This window comes from Danio rerio, chromosome 23 (assembly GCF_049306965.1).
Source record: "Danio rerio strain Tuebingen ecotype United States chromosome 23, GRCz12tu, whole genome shotgun sequence".
In the NCBI taxonomy this organism is placed as follows: domain Eukaryota; kingdom Metazoa; phylum Chordata; class Actinopteri; order Cypriniformes; family Danionidae; genus Danio; species Danio rerio.
This window is the reverse complement of record NC_133198.1, coordinates 32,895,001-32,918,186: the sequence shown is the minus strand read 5'-3', so window position 1 is coordinate 32,918,186 and position 23,186 is coordinate 32,895,001. Positions and strand designations below refer to the sequence as shown.

At 35.2% G+C, this 23,186-nt stretch overlaps 1 protein-coding gene across 12 annotated transcripts in view; it reads right to left on the bottom strand.

Annotated features, from left to right (window-relative positions):
• The window catches only part of dvl1a (dishevelled segment polarity protein 1a), an 84,567-nt gene that overhangs the window by 14,385 nt on the left and 46,996 nt on the right, over positions 1 to 23,186 (bottom strand). For 4 of the 12 annotated variants that reach the window (XM_017353752.4, XM_017353754.4, XM_073939137.1 and 1 more), the window contains exons 5-12: positions 11,925 to 12,057; positions 7,427 to 7,520; positions 7,270 to 7,339; positions 4,527 to 4,666; positions 849 to 925; positions 691 to 758; positions 533 to 610; positions 312 to 446 (exon numbers count right to left, since the gene is read on the bottom strand). In XM_017353752.4, coding sequence (XP_017209241.1) covers positions 312 to 446; positions 533 to 610; positions 691 to 758; positions 849 to 925; positions 4,527 to 4,666; positions 7,270 to 7,339; positions 7,427 to 7,520; positions 11,925 to 12,057 — 795 coding nt within the window. Of the gene's footprint in view, positions 1 to 311; positions 447 to 532; positions 611 to 690; positions 759 to 848; positions 926 to 4,526; positions 4,688 to 7,269; positions 7,340 to 7,426; positions 7,527 to 11,924; positions 12,058 to 23,186 lie in introns of all 12 variants that reach the window. The other 8 variants (XM_021469998.3, XM_021470000.3, XM_073939135.1 and 5 more) reach the window with 3 other exon arrangements.

The window sequence follows — 23,186 nt, the reverse complement described above, 5'->3', positions numbered from 1 at the left end:
TTTGTGCAAGAAATGTGTTTCCAATCTAATGCATTTTAAAATTATAAATAATAATAAAAGTAATGCCTCCTTTTCATAATTAAATAAATCATATTAGAAACCATGTCATTCAATTCTTAATGTAATCAATAAACTAGGGAAGTATGATTATAACTATATACTGTATATTGTTTCCCCACTGCCCTGCAGTGTTTTTCCTTAAACACAACATCAAGGATCAACTTGATGCTTATGACAACCACCAACACTAAAGTCACCACAATCCCATCCCCTCCAAACAACAGTAAAAAAACTAAACAAAAAGCACGAACCAATAACAGCATTGGCTATAGTGATCTTCAACCACATTCGGTCTCTGATCTCCAAGCCTGAATCTGGAAGCTGCATGACCTTCACTATAGTTGCCATGTCTGTTTTAGACACCGAAAGCGGAAGGTCATCAAACTCTGTAAAGTAAAGGAGAAACAATACAATAAATCTTCCATTCTACCAACAGAAGACCTCTTATGGGATGTTACCAATAGGATCATACCATAATGTGGGTATGGCCCAGAAAGTGCTGTAGTGTGTGTGATCCAGGCTGCAGGATCAATAGGTCTCACTGGCTCGGCTGAAACACAAATGTAGACAATCAGAAATCAGACATGAACTATGATTGCAGCCTGTTTTTTTATGTCTAGAATTCAGTACCTCTAGGGATTGTGAAGTAGCTTCTCGGAGAGGGGTCCCAACATTTGGCCACTGTAAGGCTTATTGGCCTGCAAAGTGGAATTTATACATGAAGTAATGCATTTTGACATTTTGATTTACTTATTATTATGCTATTGAGATATAGCAATATTTCTTACCCAGGTTTGGAGACGATCTCTCGCAGAATCCTGACAGCATCATCATTACTCATGTTTTCGAAGTTCACTTCATTCACCTAAAAAAAACATGCTTCCATTAAATGTGCATCTTTATGTATCCAATCTACTACAGTGTATAACCTAAATCAAATCTATTATTCTCAAAGACTTTATAAATTGATTAATGAGTCTTTAAAAGCGACTGTTGTCAATGGGAATCATGAGGAAGTGTTAGAGTGAAAGTAAAGGCTGCATAAGCAACTTTCATTTGTGGTGAGCAGGTGAAAATGCAGAATCACTCCCTGAAATTAGATAGTACTTTATGAAAAAACAGAAATACCCTGGTACACAAGATAGCACTCCAAAAAACACTTCTGACACTCGCTTGTTGCACAGAAGTTGTCACAGTCAGGGTTTTCCCTTCTGTTTAACCTTTAAATTTAAGTTCACGAGTTCACATTAAGTAATCTTTTAGATAAATATCTGCAAGAAGGCCTCTAGGAGAAGCCTATTAATTATCTGACATGTTCCACCCATCTCATTTCAGCAGCTCAAAGCATTAAAACAAAAGCAGCAATCTCATTGGTCGTCCAGTTTTTAATGCAAAAAATTAGAAAAGGGTATAAATAGAGGTCAAAGCCAGCTCCAAATGGGCTGGTCGGCTCTAAGTATGTGGAACTTAAGCTCCGAGTGAGCTGTACAAACCTCCTGGAGTTTTCATTTCATTAATGTCTTTTATGTGACATACAGTCCAACCTATTGTGTTTAATGAATGTTGACACCTAACCCAACCCTAAATCCAACCTCACAGTAACCTATTGTAATTTATGAATGTCTATACCTACCCCAACCCTAAACCCAACCTCACAGTAACCTGTTGTGTTTCATAATTGTCTAATCCCCCAACACTAAACCCAGCCTACTTGCGGTGTAATCCCTCCCACTTGAAGGTCTCCAGGCTGCAGTGATACCTACTTGAAAAAAATTGAGCCAGAGGCATTTTTTTTAATGCCTTGCATTTTGTGTGTCAATGTGAACACTCACATTGGCACCCTTTGTTTAATCACAAGTTGCTAAATATTGGTCATAATAGTCAGTGATAATCATGCCAGCATGTAAGAGCCTTACACACTAAGGGCACTATCATACACCTGGCATAAAAAGACGCAAGACATGTTTGGCGTGATTTTTGCTATTTTCAGACCAGCGCAACAATAATTTTCATATTTTGCACCACATTGTTTAAATAGCCAATCCATTTGCGCTACTTTGTGGAGTCATGGGTGTGCTGGTCTAGAAAGTAGGCATGTATTTATATTTGTTTTAATAAAAACAAGTTTAGATTTGTCCACCTGTCTGGTTTTGAACAATATGGGGCATACGAATAGGACGTGTGTTTAGTGTGTTTAGATATAACTCAGCTTTTTGACCACACTTTGTTATTATTGTTCATTTATTCATTTGCTGAAAATTCTAACTAAATTTAGATTATCTAAATTCGTGGTTAACAAACGTAATTAAGTATGTAGGCTTATGGATGTCTTCAGCGGAGTGCGAACAACTTTTCCACTTACAAAGTTTGCCATGTAAATAGTAAATGCGCTATGGCACATCGCAACTGACTTTTAAAGGGAATGGGAGATGATTCTCTGATTGGTTTAATGCACGTTATTCTCAAAACCAGAACTCATAAAGAGAATAAGTACAACCCAGTTAGACCATGCGCTGTGACGCAAAACTTATTTTTCCATCCTTTAAATAGCAAATGTGGATTCGGACATGCCCTAATGCTTTTGCACCCTGCGCTTTAGACTTTGCGCCTAGATCGTTAACATAGAGCCCTAAAAATAAAGGCTAAATGGTTCTGTGAAGAACCTTTAACATGTACTGTATGAAACCTTTCCACTCAACAAGGAGTTCTATAGTGAAGAAGTTCAATTCAATTAAATAATTTTTTTGGTTTTGTTTTTTTCAAATAAAAACAACTCAAAAATGACATAAAAGTGTGTAAAAGTATATAAAAAAAGGGACCAATTAATTATAATGTTTGGTTTGTAAATGATTCATCATGAAAAAACAATTAAATAATTAAAGCAAAACGATGTATTACATAGAAATAATGCTCTAGTTGAATGTATGTAGCTTATTCTGCCTATTCACTGTAACGGCATGACAAAGGGTGACCAGGACATTTTTATTATAAAAAATTATTGACTCAAAGGGTGACTAAAAATGACTTAACTTTCATTTTTAGTCAAGATTACCTTCTTACCAAGAAATAAAAACAGGTGGCAAAGCTGTATGGTGCTTGTTTACATATGACACCAGCAAAATCCACCTAACAACACAGGCTCATTTAAGCATTACTTTTTTGTAAAGAAGCTGAGGTCAGAAAGCTAAGGAAAAACCCTTTGCTATGTAAATAGATGACAAACAGAGTTGAAAGCACCCCTGTGGTCAGAGACACCAGACATGACTGTCAGACCCTGTCAGGAAGGAAAGGAAGTGAAGCACAATAATAACAAATAAGAACAGCAACACAACACAGTGAATAAGTCATCACAATCCCACAAGTGCATTTAGAAACTGGGAAGAACTGAGATTTACAAAAGCAGGCCAGTTTCAGTTCTGTTTTGTGCTTAGTGTTAAATATAATATCCACAAGATGATAAAAGACATGAGTGTGCGCACATCTAAGAAAAACAGATGCTTAATCAAGCCAGGTGAAATAGAAAAAGTAAAAAGAATCAGCACACTGCCACATTAGCTCTCAAAAGACTTTTTAATTGGCAAATTAGACAGTTCAATTGTATTTTGAGAGCTAAAGTTGTAGTGAGCCGATTCTGTTTACTTTTTCTATGATCTCATCCAATATGGAGAGTGTCCATATTTTCAGAATAATATCTGCTTCTGTTTTAAAGATTTTGGACGACATTAAAGTTCTGCCAATGGACAGTGATTTGAGAAAATGTATCCAACTTAAATACTTTGGTTACTCTTTAGTTAGTATTACATAATAGTTAGTTAGTATTACAGTTTAATTAGTATTACAATGTATTCAACATAATTACTTTGTAGAAAAAAATAATTATTTAACTTAAATGCTATGGTAAATAAAAATATTTAGCAATTCAGTATTATTACATTGATAATTTACTGATTTCCTTATTTTTGTACTTAAAAATATAAAGGTATAATAATATTAATAATAATAATAATAAGAAGAAGAAGAATAATAAGAAGAAGAAGAAAAAGAAGAAGAAGAAGAACAATACATATTTTACTATCAGTCTATTATTATTATTGTTCTCATTATTATCATTGTTATTATTAGTAGTATAGTAGTAGTAGTATCATTATAGTAGTAACTTATCATCATGTAAGTTACTTTACAATTTTTAATTTTACATAATGTTATTATTATTACATACTATTATTGTTGTTGCTATAATATAATATAATATAATATAATATAATATAATATAATATAATATAATATAATATAATATAATATAATATAATATAATATAATATAATATAATATAATATAATTGAAATGACCATTAAATGACCTTCTAGATGCTGGCAAATATTTCAAAGGCTTTTCTTTTCATTGTTTTTCATCATCCCGAAAGTGCATTAGATCAGTCTCCAGCTGAAAGAGGATGATGACTTCACCTGTAACAGCATGTCTCCAGGCTCTATCCTCCCGTCCGCCGCCACCGCTCCGCCTTTCATGATGGAGCCAATATAAATACCTCCATCTCCTCTGTCATTACTCTGACCGACTATACTGATCCCCAGGAAGTTGTACTTCTCTGTGACAAAGACAGATAAGACTGCTTTCAATGATGTGAAGGCTTGGTTTGTTTTTTAAGCAGGTGGAGTACATTTACATTTAGTCATTTAGCAGACGCTTTCATCCAAAGCAACTTATAATTGAGGAGGAATTCAGCGATTTAACAAGAATACACACAAGAAGTGCTAGTTATACACAGGAACTGTTAGTGCTCAGAGATTTAAGTGCTATAGTTAATAGGTGTAGCGTTTGTTTTGTTTTTATAGAGAGAAGAGTGTATCTACAGATGGTTTGTCAAGGCCACTCACCTGTGTGAAGCACACTTCATAAATGCACAATGTTTTTTTTGAGATATGGAGTAATTGTAACTGCGTTCACACAGAAGGCAGCGAGAGCGTTAAAGTAGATGGAAGTCATTCATTTTCAATGGGAGCCGGCCACAATAAGCAGTGAGGAGCAGCATGGCATGTCTTCGCTAGTGTGGGTGGCGAGGAGAGTTGAAATCAAGTCAACTTTATGATAATGAACTATGATGTGGTTCAGTGGAAAGTAATGAGAATGTTGAAGTCCACCACTTGAGATGATTCCAGAGAACACAGTCAAGTGAACTTTGGTTCTGACCACAGCTGTTCCCAAGGGTTTTAATATAGTGGTCGCCAGATTTCCTTTCATTTACGATGTTTTCTTACAGGGCCATAAATAAAAAAGTTACAGGCGAGTTACTGATGTGCATCAATGCTATATATGTTTTTTTTAAACAGCGGGAATCTCATGCTAACTATAATGACAGTACAAAACAGTATTGCTGCTTCAGAATAGTCAGACATATGGATATATATGATGAGTGGAGCAAAGCCACACCACAACAACTTGATCTTCCATAGTGTAATAAATTTGATAAAAGGCGCAACATTTTCACACTAGAAAGCATGTTTTAATGGGGTAATGTACAGTGCATCTGGAAAGTATTCATAGTGCTTCACTTTTTCCACATTTTTTTGTGTTACAGCCTTATTGAAAAATGGATTAAATTAATTTATTTATTTATTCAAAATTCGACACACAATACCCAATGACAATGTGAGAAAAAAGATTTTTTGAACCTGAAAAAATATCACATGTACGCAAGTATTCACAGTATTTGCCATGAAGCTCTAAATTGAGCTCAGGTACATTTTGTTTCCACTGATCATTATTGAGATGTTTCAGCAGCTTAATTGGAGTTCACTGGTGGTAAATTCACTTGATTGTAAATGATTTGAAATGTCTAAATAAGGTTAAAGGGTTGATAGTGCATGTCAAAGCACAAACCAAGCATGAAGACAAAGGAATTGTCAGTAGACCTCCGAGACAGGATTGTCTCGAGGCACAAGGCTGGGGAAGATTAAAGAAACATTTCTGATGCTCTGAAAGTTCCAGTGAGCACAGTGGCCTCCATCATCCGTAAGCGGAAGATGTTTGGGACCAGCAGGACTCTAAATAGAGCTGGAAGAAACTAAATTCTCTGGTCTGATGAGACTAAAATTGAACTTGGAGTGAATGCCAGGCGTTACATTTGGACAAAACCAGGCATTGCTCATCACCAGGCTAATACCATCCCTACAGTGATGCATTGGGATGGCAGCATCATGCTGTGGGAATGTTTTTCAGCTGCAGGAACAGGACGACTAGACAGGATAGAGGGAAAGATGAATGCAGCAATGTACAGAGACATCCTGAATGAAAACCTGCTTCAGAGTGCTCTTGACCTCAGACTGAGGTGATGGTTCATCTTCAAGCAAGACACTGACCCAAAGCACACCGCCAAAATATCAATGGAGTGGCATCACAACAACTCGGTGAATGTCCTTGAGTGGCCCAGCCAGAACCCAGACCTAAATCCTATTGAACATCTCTGGAGAGATCTGAAAATGGCTGCACACCATCACTTCCAATCCAACCTGATAGAGCTTGAGAGGTGCTGCAAAGAGGAATGGGCGAAAACTCCCAAAGACAGGTGTGCCCAAGCTTTTGGCATCATATTCAAAAAGACTTGAGGCTGTAATTGCTGCCAAAGGTGCATAAACAAAGTATTGAGCAAAAGCTATAACTACTTATGTACATGTGATTTTTCGGGTTATTTTTAATAAATTTGCAACAATTTCAAAAAAATCTTTTTTTTCACATTGTCATTATGGGGTATTGTGTTTAGAATTTGAAGGAAATCAATTAATTTAATCCATTTTGGAATAAAGCTGTAATTTTAAAAAAGTGAAGCGATGTGAATACTTTACAAATGCACTGTAAGTTATTTGCTGATATACGGCAACGGCCCCTTTAAATATGAGATCAATGTAGTAAATTTTGATGCATAGACTGTGAAGGCAAACAGCATTATTCCCAGGACGGCCAAAGCTCTTGCCTCCTTCGGAGTGAATGCACAGTAAGAGTCTGGTGCAAATGTCTAAAACTGAAGCAAGTGTCAGTTAAAGTGTCAGAAAAATGAAAGAGTATGTTTTCCACAGGTGGCTTGTGAAGCCCACTCAACTGTGTGAGGCACACTCAGAATTGAAAAACGTTTTAAGATTGTGGTGTGGTGGGTACAGTAAATGATGGAAAATGTGCAAGTGAATGAGTTCTTACCCATGTTTAGAGTGACAGTGATGATGTTGAGGCTCATGGTGGAGTCTGTAATACTACTGAAGGATGACGACTGACAAGAGAACATATGAAAAGTAATTAGCACAGATCAAATTTGCACCGTGTTTGTGGATATGTGTGTTTTTCTCTACATTCTCACTCTGTTCATCTTGTGGTCTTTCGGTCTCCGTCGTTTGAGTTTGTGTATCCGCGTCGAGCGTGATAAAGAGCTCTGCCCTGTTGAACTGCTGAGTCTGTGACTTCAGACACAAATCAGAGGTTAGAGGTCAACCCTACACTAATGAAGCAGCATGTGATTATGACATTCACACTGCAAAAGCAAAATAATATTAAATTAACAACGATTAGAAACTTTAGCAATGAAAGGTGAAAGGAGCGGATAAAAAATTATAAAAAAAAATATTACTAAAATCTGCAATAGTTACTAAAAGCTATGACTGTGAAATATGCACTGGCAGAAACCCATAAAACTCCACAGATTTTTGAACCCATCATTTAATATATTTACTTATTTATGCAAATATGTTTGTGTCTGTTTTATATATAGTATACAGTTGAAACCAGAAGTTTGAAATTTGCTAAATGCCAGAATAATGAGAGAATTATTTTTGAGCATTTTTTAATTAATTCCTAGACAGTTAAAAGTTTACATACACTTCCTTGTTTTTTGTTTTTTTTTTAGCTTTGCTTTTTAAATATAAAATAACTTTGGTCAAATGTTTTTAGTATCCTTCCATAAGCTTCTCACAATAGTCTGAAGGACTTTTGGCCCATTCATCCTGACAGAATTGGTGTAACTGTGTCAGATTTGTAGGCTGTCTTGCTCGCACAAGCTCACACAAACTCTGCCCACACATTTTCTAAAGGATTGAGTTCAGGGCTTTGTGATGGCCACTACAAAACAATCACTCTGTTGTCTGTAAAGCACATTTTAACTAATTTGGCAGTATGCTTAAGGTCATGGTCTGTTTGGAAGACCCATGTGTGGCCAAGTTTTAATTTCCTGGCTGATGTCTTGAGATGTTGCTTCAGTATTTCTACATAATGTTCTTTCTTCATGAGGTCATCTATGCTGTGAAGTGGATCAGTCGATCCTGCAGTAAAACAGCCCCACAACATGATGCTGCCGCCCCCACACCTCACAGTTGGGATGGTGTTCCTAGGCTTGTAAGCTTTCCTCTTTGTCCTCTAAATGTAACACTGGTCATTATGGCCAAACCATTCAATCTTAGTTCCATCAGACCACAGGACATGTCTTCAAAAATTATTCTTTTTCCCAGTGTAATTTAGCAAATTATAATAAATTTTTTGTTGTTGTTGTCCATTCTGGCTTGTTGATTTTTTTCATGTTGTCACACAAGGAAGCAGTGTGTTTGAGGTTTTCCTTAAATACTATTCTACAGTTGTGCCTCCAATTAACTCAAATGTTGTCAATAGGCCAATCCAAAACACCATCATCTGAGCTTTTCCAGAGGCATATGTAAACTTGACTTTCAAGAAAAGTTATAATAATTTCTCAAAAACTGTATCTCTCATTATTCTGCTATTAAGCATAACAGAAAGCATAACAGAAACAAATTTGATAAACCTAACTTGCCTAAAAGAGAAAAAGTTTAGCCACATTAACATCTGACTTTTTTAAATGGTTATGTGCCTTTTTATACAGTGTATGTAAACTTCTGCTTTCAACTGTATTTTATTTCTTTAAGTGATATATTATTTGAAAATATGAAATGTAGGTTTGTTTACCACACAAGTGGTTCTAATTGGATTTGCATTGCAAACTTAAAAAATAATGTTAAGTTATATTACAGTGTTATATGTTGAGAACATATACTCTCATAATAATTCCACAATTTTTTTATAAAATTTTGTGCATAAAAGAAAAGAATCTGTCTGGTAGGGATGTGCGATTTAGGAAAAATATCTAATTGCAATTTTTATTTTTATTTTTTACAGATTTAATTTTGTGGTCAAGCTTCTAATTTTTGTATCATAGCTTCTTACTGCTAAAATGCAGTGGGTGCAAAAAGGAACTGAAAAGATATGAACTAACTTTATTGAAAACTTGAACTTTATTCAAATTTGTTTATAAATATTTAGAAATTAAACACAATTTTTTATCTAAAGCAAACAGTAGTGAGTTGTGGTGTTAGTAATCTGCTAGTGCCTTCATGATGTTTTATCAAATGGTGTAACAGCTGCAAACAACTCTGAAATTGTAGTTTGCTGTTGCTAGCTACTAGATTATCACTGGCAATACTTTTAGTTGACTTTTTAGCAAGATACTCCACATAGAGCTACCTGATGTGCTTTTTAAGGTGCTGGTTGTTGTATTTCCTTGTGCTGTGGCAATAATTCTGAGACAGCTCTTAAAAATGAACTGTTTTTGTTCGGTGTCTGTGACTTTAAAACCAAAATATTCCCATATTACCGACATGCTCATTCATTCATTTTCTTCTCGGATTAATCCTTTTATTAATCCGGGGTCGCAACAGTGGAATGAACCGCCAACTTATCCAGCAAGTTTTTACGCAGCTCAACCTTCCAGTCGCATCCCATCTCTGGGAAACATCCAAACTCACATTTACACACACATTCATACACTACGGACAATTTAGCCTACCCAATTCACCTGTACCACATGTCTTTCGACTGTGGGGGAAACCGGAGCACCCGGAGGAAACCCACGCGAAGGCAGGGAGAACATGCAAACTCCACACAGAAACACCAACTAAGCCGAGGTTCGAACCAGTGACCCAGCAACCTTCTTGCTGTGAGGCGACAGCACTACCTACTGCGCCACTGCCTCGCCTACCGACATGCTGTTTTTCTTTTATAGTAATTTGTCTATTAATGCTTCTGAAGCGGCAGACACCATCATCCCACTTGTTCATGCTTTCCAGTCTGTTTGTTTGTTTTACTGTGGGCGTTCCTCATAGTTTGGTTAGGCAATTCTAATTGGACAGAACGAAAGTGTGCTCACTTTAAGCTCACAGTCTAGAAAGACTGTCACACACAGACAGCAATCACGCATTTGCTCTTGGTGAGAGTAATGACAAAATGCATATATATATTTATATTGCAGCCTCTTGCAATTAGCTAATCGCAATGTTTCAAATCATGATTGTGATTCGATTTCTATTAATCACACAGCCCTACTGTTTGGCACTGCTAAATACTAAAATAACTTAAAATTAACTAATTTATTAATAATAAAAAATTTTTAAAGGCCATTTCAATGTGGTAATCTCACTGGTACTTGAACATTTCCTGCTTGTTAGGAAACTATTTCATAACTGTAACAAGAGGCAATTCAATCATATCTTCCTGTTAAAACAGCTATCATGACATTATTTATCAAGATGTAGATCATTTTAGATTCTCAGAAGCTATAGAAATGTAAAATAGAAAATACATTAGGACCGTTGGTATTGTTTACATCTCTCTATACATAGCACTCACAATTTAACAGCAAATCTTAATGTGATATTTCAGACAATATAATGTCATCATTTTTTGTAGAATTAAAAATAACTCCTTTAATTAATTGTTGAAGTCTATATACTTTTAGTGGCCACGAATTATCTTAAATAGGTTCTCAATGAACTCTCAGGGAACCAATTTTTCTCTTCACTTACTCAGAAAATCTTCTCTCAAAAATGTCATTAATTACAGATAATATATATAAAAATAAAACTGTACTAGAAACATTTAAAGTAAAAAAAAACAAAAACAAATAAACAGCAAAATCCATCAAAATATAAATATTCTTTTGAAGACCAACTGAAAAAAAAAATAATAAAATTAAGTCCATAAAGTTTTATATTTATATTTATATATTTATTTATATGGCGACACAGCAGCAAGAAGATCGCTGGTTCGAGTCCTGGCTGGGCTAGTTGGTGTTGATTTTGCATGTTCTGCCCATGTTGATGTACATTTCTTTCAGGTGCTCTGGTTTCCCCACAGTCCAAAGACATGTGCTATAGGGGAATTAAATAAACTAAATAGTCTGTAGTGTCTGTGTGTGAATGAGAGTGAATGAATGTTTCCCAGTGCTGGGTTGCAGCTGGAAGGGCATCTGCCATGTAAAACAAATGCTGGATAAGCTGATGGTTCATTCCGCTGTGGCAACCCCTAATAAATAAAGGGACTAAACTGAAGCAAAAAGAATGAAGGAATTCATATATATTTAGTATTTTATTATCAAAATAATAACATGATGTAACAATTACTGATATTACAGATAATTCAAATGTAATTATTGATTGCGGATTATAAAATAATGAGAATACATTTAGATTACTTCGTTTAGACTACATAGATTGTTTCAAACTAAACAGAAATACAAAACTTTTGTTAATAAATATTTTCTGAAGTTCTATAATTGTAATCTAAAAACATATTAATCAAATAAAACTTAACTAAAACTGCAAAAATTATACCTAAAATGAACCAACAAGGATCTAATGCTGACTTTGTCCAGCGTTACAAACTGACTAAGAGAAAAACATCCTGATATAAAAAATAATCATCCTCAAATAAAGACGGTCAGCATTTAGGAGGAAATGAATACTGCGCTCTGAGCTCATTTAATTCTTCCTGGGAAATAAAAAAGTTAGTGAGTGTCTGACCTGCTGGCATCATCGTCACTGTCAATAAAAGAGCTGGATTCCAGTTCACTGCTCATGACAGACGCACTGTCATAAACTACTGCCGAGTCACGATTCAGACGCTCCGATTTCGGGTGACCGTTCACCCGAGGGACTGAAAGAGACAAATAAAACATTGTTTAAGAAGAGAAAGCACAACAGAACATCAAAAACATCAAGTACAGGAAATGATTCTGGCAAAGAAATATTGGTTCTTGACAACAAATTCTATTAGACTGTGAAGCATTTTCATGCTGATGGAGTAACAAGGATCGTCACTGTTCAGAAGTAATTCAATCATGAAATCAGTTCCAAGTCATTTTCAACAAATAACAGAGGACAGTGTGTCATTGTTTCCTTAAATTCATGATTTATAGTAATATGTTTAAGTAAAGCATCATATTTTCCCCACTTCATAAACTTCTGATGACATATTCCGGCAAATATTGAAAAAAAAAAATTAAATGTTGTCATTTAGATCACTTTTGTGCACAAAGTAACAAAACAGTTGCAAAGTAAATAAGAGAATTAGCATTGATATTATGGAATAACCCTGATCTTCCAATCCCCACAAATAATTAAATAATTAATTATAAATTAATAATTTTAAATAAAATAATTTTTTTATTTGTACCCACTGATAAATAAATAATATAATATAATATAATATAATATAATATAATATAATATAATATAATATAATATAATATAATATAATATAATTACAAATAATAATAAATGCACCAAAATGACATTAATTGTACTTAAAATTTGGGGAAAAAAATATGATCAGACCTTCATAGAATAAAACAAATTGTAAAATTTTGTTTAAACTAACTATTAAATCCAATTAATCTAGAGGAACTGCATTTTTTCTCTAAAAAAGGTTTTTACTGAGGTTATCTTATTATTATTTTCTTTTGATTTCTTTTTGTTTCTCTTTATCTTTTTGTATTTTTTTCTTTTCCTTTCTCCCCCATGCACAGTATAAATATGTGAAAATATGTAGCTAAAAAATGTTAATATGTAAAAGTTTTTAACTTTTGCTACAAAACTTTTGTTGTTTGTAACTTTTGTATTTTTAACGGAGTAATATTTTCACCCCATATCCAGTGTGCAAATTATACATTGACGATCGATATTGTTTTTCAGTAGTAGTTTGGTAATACATGCTTCGGTGAATCAAATTTATTAATGTATTTAAATTGCATCTAATGTATTAATAAAATGTATACGTTTTCAGTGTTTTTAAGGGATACTTAGTGACTTTTTTTTTCTGGTTTTAGTCTAAATGCAGCTATAAAAACTTTTTATTTTTTAGTTTTGTGAACACTTAAGACGTCTATCAGTGCACCAGAAACGCCAGCTTCAGACTGTTGAATGATATTATTCCTAGCATCGATTGGCGAGTTTGAATGCATCACAGTGGAATGAACCATTATAGGAGGATCAAATGCATGTTTATATTATACATTTTTAATTATTAATATTTAAGATATAAATCAGAGAAAGCTATTTCTTACTATTAAAAGGCTGACACCCCCACACATATTGTGTTGATGTCCTTCAGGTGGATCAAGAGTTAATTAGGGGGGGTCAATCCCACCCAAACTCCCCTGCAATTCGCACCCTGGCCATATCAGAGTATCTTTTCTTTCATATCTGAGAATCTTCTCTTTTTTTATATTCTTGATTAAATGTTCTACATTGGCACAAAAATTCCAATACAAACGTTTACATATGTGTATTTTTAACCACAGATTAAAACATATTTACACTGTACATGGGGAACAGGAAAATTAACACTGGGGAAAAGGAAAATTAATAAATACAGAAGGAGAATGGGGAACAACAAGGGGAATAAAGGGGGAGGTTGGGGTGTTTCTAAGATTCAATTACTGCTTTCCTGTTTAAGTACGTAATAAAAAGGTTCCATGTTACAATACATTTTTTGTTGTTTTTTAAGTGAAAATCTGATCTTTTCCAGCTGCAGGCAGGACATAAAATTCTTAAAATCAATGCTGGACAGTGGGGAGGAACTTGATGTTTCCAAGTAAAACCAATCCAAGTAGAATAAATCCACCTGTCAGGGTACAATTGTTTTCCAAGCACTTCTGATAATAACTGAAACACTCAAATTTACTAATATTAGATCAACCCCAAAACATATGCAGGAGCATCTTTTTTTTTCTTTTTTTTTACACTCCTGCTCAAACATGCGTTACCCTAAATGTCCTGTTTCAAAAATGGGTCACATCAGTCAAACAGCATGTTGTACGTACAGAAACGGGGACGAAGCTGCATTTCTGGATGACATTGGATGCGCTGAAAGGGTTTGACCAAACGATAAGAGGGCTGTGGACGCCGAGAGCAACAAAAACACTCCAGTACTGCAGGGCTGCCCATTTCTGACCATTACACCCTATTCATACACACAAATCAAACTCCCATGTCTTTCATTCCTCTGCCATGATGTGAGAATTCAAAACACAACAGCATCAGGTGAAGAGGCCTGAGGTAAGACCAGCTGTACGTCTGCAGAGGTGCCAAACAGCCAATCAGGAGAACTGAGCTTCAAAATAGGTTGAGGTTGAGGTTGGAGTCCTTTTAGCCTCACTTAGTGTGTGTTTGACACCGGAGAAAACCGAGATACTGGAAGATGAGGAGGTAGTGCCTTTAGATGTGAGCAGCCAAACAAATCTCTGCAAATGTTCCCTCTACATGTGGCTTCAGATGATCTGTGAAGTGCAATATTTAAGTAAAACCACTGTTTTTATAGTTTCAATCAACAGAAGGAGCAAAACTGAAGTGTTGTCTATTCATAATTAGACTCTGGTTAAAAACATCTTAGCGTTTTGTGATTTATAAAACTGTGGAAATAACACTAGTTTTAAAGTATGTATAATTACAGTACACGCAGTGCATAAACAAGTACTTTAATTATTTAAATATAATAGCTTTTATGGCAAAATATTTTTTTATTATTAAATTGCTTTAATGGCAAGATAATTAAATTAAAATAGATTTAATTAAATCAAATGCAATAGCTTGTTTGGCAATTAAATTAACTTAAATTAAATTAAATTAAATTAAATTAAATTAAATTAAATTAAATTAAATTTAATTTAATTTAATTTAATTTAATTTAATTTAATTTAATTTAATTAAATTTAATTAATTAAATTAAATTATAGTGCTTTTATGTCAAGATAATTAAATAAAAAAATAAATTAACCTGATTTAATTATTTAATTTAATTTAATTTAATTTAATTTAATTTAATTTAATTTAATTTAATTTAATTTAATTTAATTTAATTTAATTTAATTTAATTTAATTACTTAATACAACAGGTCATTGATATATATTTTTATTTGACATATTTATAAATAATAGCATGTAAGTATAAATAGTAAAATACTTTATTTATCTTGCGGGCAAAGAGTAAAATTGTGCTTTTATCAATACTTTATCAAAGTATAATTATATCCCAATTTTTAATTACTTCATAAAATAAAACTTTCAGAAATTTTTGTCATGGAGCTATTAACAACAAACAAAACCAACTTTTACCTTCGACTAGAATTACTTCTAACTACTCATTTGTGCAATTTAAATGTACCACACACTTAAACTCAAAATATCTCTAAATAAAATCCTGCAATCACAGAGCTGCATTAGTCTTACCTGCACCACTGCACAGCTCTCCATTCAGTTCTGTGCCTCTCATTCACACGCAGCATTTCAAGAGCTCAATGAAACATAACCTCCTTTAATAACTGTCTATCAAATCAGCCCGCACATCAGTTTGTGTGTCAGACAATGAAGCGGCTCTGAGTAAAGGTGTGGTATCAGCTACTCAGATTAAACCTCTGGGCTGACAACTGATAATTTATCAGTAAAAGCTATATCCAGCAAACGAGCTGTCAGTTTGTTGAGCATTCACGCTGACAGTAAACGGTAAGTTCATGAAATGCTGCTTAACTGAAACATGAGCCATACTGTATGGCGCCATACAGCAGAATCAACACAGTGAAAGGAAACCAAGCATGGTTGACCGATATGGAGGCTCAAGTTAGAAAAAAAGATCTCCTTTCACACTTCTGCCCTGAGGACACACACCTGTCTGGCTTTTATAATACAGTTTTCATGAAATCACAACCAGCAGAAGTCACCATAAGAAAATTCTACAAATAGCACAAACTAAGCACAAATTAGTAAACAGTAATAATAATCAATCCAAATAATTGGATATGTAAATTCCTAGTGGTTCTGAAAATAAGCCTCTCATAAATGAGCTCGATAAAGAGATGTGTCTTTAATCTAGTTTCAGGCAAACACACTCTGTCAGTTTAAAACTAGATCACCACATCTCTTTACATTTAGCATACACATCCAAATCTTCTAAAGGGTTCTTAGTGGGGCTGCACAATATATCGTTTCAGTATCTATTAGGGTTGAGTTGATAAACGATGCCGTCGTCCATTGCTGATGGCCGATAGCCATCACGATGCTTAGCTGGCATCGCGATCCCCCGCCCTGCCCGAGTCGCAGCAGCAACCCGCTAACAAAAAATACACACTCAAACCCCATTTACACTGATACGTCTTAGTTTTAAAAGAGCATTTCAAATGAAAACGATAAACGTCCACACTGGCATTTTTATCTAGCATTTCTGAACAGCCCTCTGTCCACACTTTACAACTGAAAACGCACATTAACTGACCACACACACACACACACTCTGTCATGCACTGCAGCATTTGTGCTTCAGCAGTCACCCCAGAGAGTAGTGCTCATCGGACAGTTTATCAAGGGTGTACCACTGAATCGCAACTCACTATAGTTGTTAAACGTGATTTTTAAATCAACTTGTCTCTATCTAACGCCTCTTCGGCCTTTTGAATCTACCGTGTCACAGCATCAATACACTGCTTCAATCTTTCGCTTTCACACTTGTGCTTAGTAATTTTAGCGAAAGTCTTAGATACTGTTGGTTGTGCACATTTTACTAACCTAGTACATCAACGCCATTATAACAACACCGATCACTATGCCTATTCATGCAAACTCCTGCTAAAAAAGTGATTAACAGGTGGTTATTTGTGTGTAACTTATCTTTATTTATTTATTATGGATGAATTAATTATTCAGAAACAATTAATTCACTGCCACCTAAGAGGACGATGCCATTGTCCATCACAATTATTTCACATTAGACATAGTACAATGCCAAACTCGTTGTCCAACTTTCGTATCGATATCGCAATGTGTGCATCCGCAATAGTCACGTCACAGGATATGCTTTTTTTTTCCCATTCACTTTTATCAACTGGTGAAGTTTGTTCCTCGCCCCTGCCTTGCTTGGTTTGGGATTTGTAGAGCTGTGCATCAAGAGATTTTCTCTTCAGTGCTTAGACTTTCAGCAGTGAATATTAACCCATACTAAACTGAAAATTAACTCTGAAAACTGAACTGACACAGTTTCAATTGACTAGAACTTATATGTGAAGCTGCTTTGACACAATCTACATTGTAAAAGTGCTATAGAAATAAAGATCTGAATTGAATTGAATATGAAACTACTGACTAGAAATTAAACTGAAATAAAAGCCGGATTTGCTGAAATAAATGTTGACAGTTAAGTTTTTTAATATTTCACTTTATATGTGAATTCCCAGTAATATGCTAAAATACATAAACGCATTCTGAAAGAAGCCTCTCATTAAAAATTAAGTTGAATAGGAAACTACTGACTACTAATTAAACTGAAATAAAATTCAAATATTAGCATCAAGTTTGCTGTTTAGAAAACAATTTTTATTATAAATGTTAAATAAATATCTACAGTTGTTTAATATTTAATTGGATATGTGAATTCCCAGTAATATGATACATACAGTAAATACATTCTAAAAGAAGCCTCTCATTTAAAAAAGCTCAATAAGAAACTACTGACTACTGATAAAAAAGTTTCAATAAAAATTGGATTTGCTGTTTAGAAAACAAGTTTTATTACAAATGTAGAAATAAATTTGTTACTTAATATTTTTGGTGGGATTTGATGAACAGATATTGCTTCTTTAAGATTCTAAAATAATTTTACTGTCAAATTTTATTTACATTTTTATCCTGAAAAACGTATTGATTCATATACAGTAACTAAACAGTATAATTTTAAACAAAAATATTTGTTGTAATTATCATATAATCATCAGCTCGTCATATTGTTTTAATTCACAGATTAAATGGACTGCTTAAAAGCAGCTTCCAGGTTTCAGCAGCTCTACGATGCTATTTCTGGAGGAGAATAAAAGGGGAGCTGACCTGACACATTTATCATGTGCTCTAAATCCAAACCCTCCGGAGATAAAGCACAAAGCTGCAAGACTGACCCAGACAGTAAATCAATAGATACTTTCAAAGAGAAACTAAAAACAAGCCTTGTGTATCAGATAAGCTAACCGAAAGTATTGACAGTAGAAAGTAGAACTGTCAAGGCTCCGATATACTTTCAGTGAAAACAAAAAACAAACTGGTGCATGTGGCACCATTTCAATTAAAATATTCATCCATTTATTTTCCTTCAGCTTAGTCTCGATTTCAGAGGTCGCCACAGCGAAATGAACCGCCAACTATTCCGGCATATGTTTTACACAATAGATGCCCTTACAGCCTACACCCAATTTACCTATAGCGCATGTCTTTGGACTGTAGGGAAAACCATAGCACCCGGAGGAAACCCACATGAACACGGGGAGAGTAAACTCCACACAGAAACGCCAACTGGTCCAGCCGGGACTCGAACCACCAACCTTCTTGCAGTGAGGAAACATTGTTAACCACTGAGCCATCGTGCTGCTCTTTTTTTTTTGCTAACTTTTTTGGAGGAACCTGAGACGTCTGAACTTTCTAAACTAACTGAGTGTATCAAAGACATCAAAGACTGGATGACCAACAATTTTCTTCTCTTAAACTCAGACAAAACAGAATTATTACTTATTTGGCCTAAATCTTGCACACAGCAGATCTCGCAACTCAATTTACAATTAGAGGGATACAAAGTTAGCTTTAGCTCTACTATAAAAGATTTGGGTGTCATATTAGACAGCAATCTAACTTTTAAAAACCATATATCCCATGTCACAAAAACTGCCTTCTTTCATCTGAGAAATATCGCTAAATTACGAAATATGCTATCCATCTCAGATGCAGAAAAGCTAGTCCATGCTTTTATGACTTCGAGACTGGATTACTGTAATGCTCTATTTGCTGGCTGCCCAGCATCCTCTATTAACAAACTTCAATTAGTACAAAATGCAGCAGCCAGAGTTCTGACCAGGTCTAGAAAATATGATCATATAACCCCAATTTTATCCTCCTTACACTGGCTGCCTGTTAAATTTCATATTGAATTTAAAATATTACTTCTCACCTATAAAGCTCTAAATAATCTAGCTCCTGTTTATCTAACCAACCTTCTGTCTCGCTACGAACCAACTCGTTCCTTAAGATCTCAAAATTCAGGGCTTCTGGTAGTACCTAGAATAGCAAAATCAAGTAAAGGAGGTCGAGCCTTCTCTTTCATGGCTCCTACACTCTGGAATAGCCTTCCTGGTAATGTCCGAGGCTCAGACACACTCTCCCAGTTCAAAACTAGATTAAAGACCTATCTGTTTAGTAAAGCATACACTCAGTGCATCACCTAGCGGGTTCCACACAGGCTTCTGCATCTTGCTTATATACACTATGAACAGCAGCTACGCTAATTATTCTCTTTATTCTCTATTTTCACCTGGGGATACTCATCCCGAGGTCCTCAGATTAGGCGGAGTCACGGATTGGATCCAAGACCAGCGACGTGATGATCCCAAGGATTCCATATCCGGGACCAGGCCATATCCTGAGCTGCTGCTGCGCTGATGGTCGTGGGGAGTGGAGAACATGAGTCTGATTCCAGCGACGCTCCAGGGACAGACGAGTCTTCATTGAGGCCATCTTCCAGCATAAACCACGGCGAATGAAGTTCTGCACAAGACTTTTGGCCAGCGGAGAAATTAAAATGGTCGTGCCCAACTGAGTCTGGTTCTCTCAAGGTTTTTTTTCTTCACTCCCATCAGGTGAAGTTTTTTTTCCCTCTCCGCTGTCGCCACTGCCTCGCATGGTTCAGGATTGGTAGAGCTGCGCATCGATGAATTTGCTCTTCAGTGTTTGAACTCTCAGTAATGATTAAATCACACTGAACTGAGCTAAACTGAACTGGACTGAACTTAAACACTAAAACCTGAACCACACTGTTCCAGTTACTATGACCATTTATGTGAAGCTGCTTTGACACAATCTACATTGTAAAAGCGCTATACAAATAAAGCTGAATTGAATTGAGCATTAAATTTAAGCATTGAGTATTAAAGTCCATTTTTGTCTAGAATTTCACTCTAAAAACGTGCATACTGGAATTTATAGAGTAAAAATGTTTAATTATTAGTTCATGCACATTTCTTTCTTATCAAAAAAAGTTTAACATACTCTGGTATGAGCATAACTGTTATATGAGCATTTTGCTGTTTTTATCAAGCATTTTTTATGTGATAATCCAAAATGCAGATAAAAATAGGGGGATGGAAACAAAGCTAGTGTGGAAGGAAGGACAAAATAGAGAGAAACATATGAGTTTTTAAACAAAAATGTATTAGTGTGGACATACTCTTGACTGAAGTGCTGAATTGTAGAACGATCGCAAACTTAAATATCAATAATTCCACAACTACTATTTTCTCAATGCTTAAGCATTACAAATTACATTATTTTTTTCCCATTTTCAGCACAATTTGCTTAACGGACGGTAAGACAGTAACTTGTGTCCCAACAGCCAAATCCCTATGTCTTCAATGCTACACAACATTCATTCATTCATTCATTTTCCTTCATCTTATTCCCATATTTATCAGGGGTCGCCACAGCCGAATAAACCACCAACTATTTTTTTATGGTAATTTGATAATATAATATAAGATGATAGAATAAAGAGTATAGTTTTATAAATTAACATACATAAAACAAATGAAGATATTAAAAAATATCAAGGATGATGATGACCATTAAATGAATAATCACCATCTTGTGAAAAGAGTCCATTGAGCGTTTGCTCACTGGCAAAACATTGACCCTTTACTGCTGTCCCCACAAAGACAGCCCTTCCCTAGCACCCATAAAGCCCTCACTAGGGCCACATTATTCTGCTTATTAACAGCACATGTTTATAATCAATTCTCTAAAAATCATTCATACATTTAAAATTTTTAAAAATACACATGTTTTTAAAATACAATTTAAAAACTCTCACAATCACACACAAACATACTCATATACTAAGGTCAATCTTGTTTACCCAGTTCACCTATTCCGCACGTCTTTGGGCTATGGGGGAAACTGGAGCACCTAGAGGAAACCCACAGGAACACGGGCAGAACTTGCAAACTCCACACAGAAATGCCAACTGGCCCAGCTGGGACTTGAACCAGTGACCTTCTTGCTGTGAGGTTAACCACTGAGCCACCATGCTGCCAGCTTCACAACATGAAAGCAGAAAGTCGAGCAGGTTTAATTTTCCCCTCATGTTTCATGACTCTGACCAATAGATGCACATATTTTTTTAACTACACAACTTCTAAAATGGCTATAATGAGTAATGACAACAGTATGCTTGTATGCTGTGTCATCAATAAAGTACCACCACAGAATTAAAAGATAGCTGTTGGAGACCAATATAAAGTAGTTAAATACTATATAGTCTGCAACCTGCGAATGGGTACTGGAACGACTGCAAAGACAATTACAGAGACATTTACAATTGATGCGGCTTCTGATTGGTTTCGAAGCAACGTGTTATCTGGCACATTTGATACCCACAACAGGTCAAGATTTTATCTAGACAAAATCCCAAAATCTGACAGAGATTGTGGTAATTGACAATAAAATTATTTGGCAAAAGAAAGTCCAAGGTGGACTGGGGGGATGCAAGTCGAAGCATTTACTCTGGCCCACAGGCTCTGCGCTGGTTGGGAAAATTCCAAATTGAAACAAATACAATCAAATACAATTGGCAGAACTTGGGAACTTAAAAAAAAAAAACAGTCCAAGGCACTTGAAAAATAAAAAAAAAATTTAAAAAGCCGTTTTTGACATGGCTATTCTTTAAAAGGGCCTACGCGATTCGACAAACACTTGCCTTCATCAGGGTAAAAGAGATCATGTGCGTCAGGAGTTTCTTTCGAACAGGTGTAGGTGCAATCCATGTCAATAAAGGCTGTTCAATACTTTTTCAACATTTCCCGAGTGCCTTAGACTTTTTTTACTGTATATTCCGATGAATCTCTTACCCACCAATACATTGATTTAGCTACCCCCGAGTACTTTTTGCTTGATTTTGTATTTTTAATGCAAATCATTTCTTCTGAATGGAGCTTTAGTTATGTAGTACATTTGTTGCTGAGAGAAAGAGTTCAAAGCATGTCTTCATAAATTCATCACATCACATTTTGATCAAAAGTCGCTCTGAGCAACGTGGGTGGTGTCTTTTACTGCTAAATGAAAAACAACAACATCTTCGCTGCGATTATATCAAGATCTTTCTTGACAGTTGCTGCCTCCAGTAAAGAAACATCAGTAGGTCAGATTACTCAAACAGAATGTTGCAAGCACAGATATTTAACGAACATCTATAAATCAGCAGAATCTTTAGCACACACAAACACTCATACAGAGACACAGACACACGCATAGCTCCATCTGTCTCTGGCGTCTGACGGTATCCCTGCTAATGAAGCTGCACTAATTAAAACACTTGGCACTAATGAGGTGCAAACAGCAGGAGAAACAGAGACGATGAGCATGAAATGGTTCCAGAGTAGAAAACTAGAGAAACAGCGGGACTTCCACACATGCTGATGGGAAGGAAGAAAATCCTGTGTCTTACTTCCATACAGTAAGAGATCGAAAACCCCAAGAGTAATTCATACGTTAACAATGTAGACATTCTGGATTTCAGCGGAAATTTCTAAATCACCTCAAGTTTGACCAAGAACAAGCACACACAATCTTTTGAACAGAACCTCTAGAACTGAGAACATTCTTTAATGATGACTGGATCCTTTTCCAACAAAAGGAAGCTTTATGTTTCCAAGTGACCTCACTTTACCCAGAACTCAATGTATTATGAACACCAACCAAAATAAACTTGCT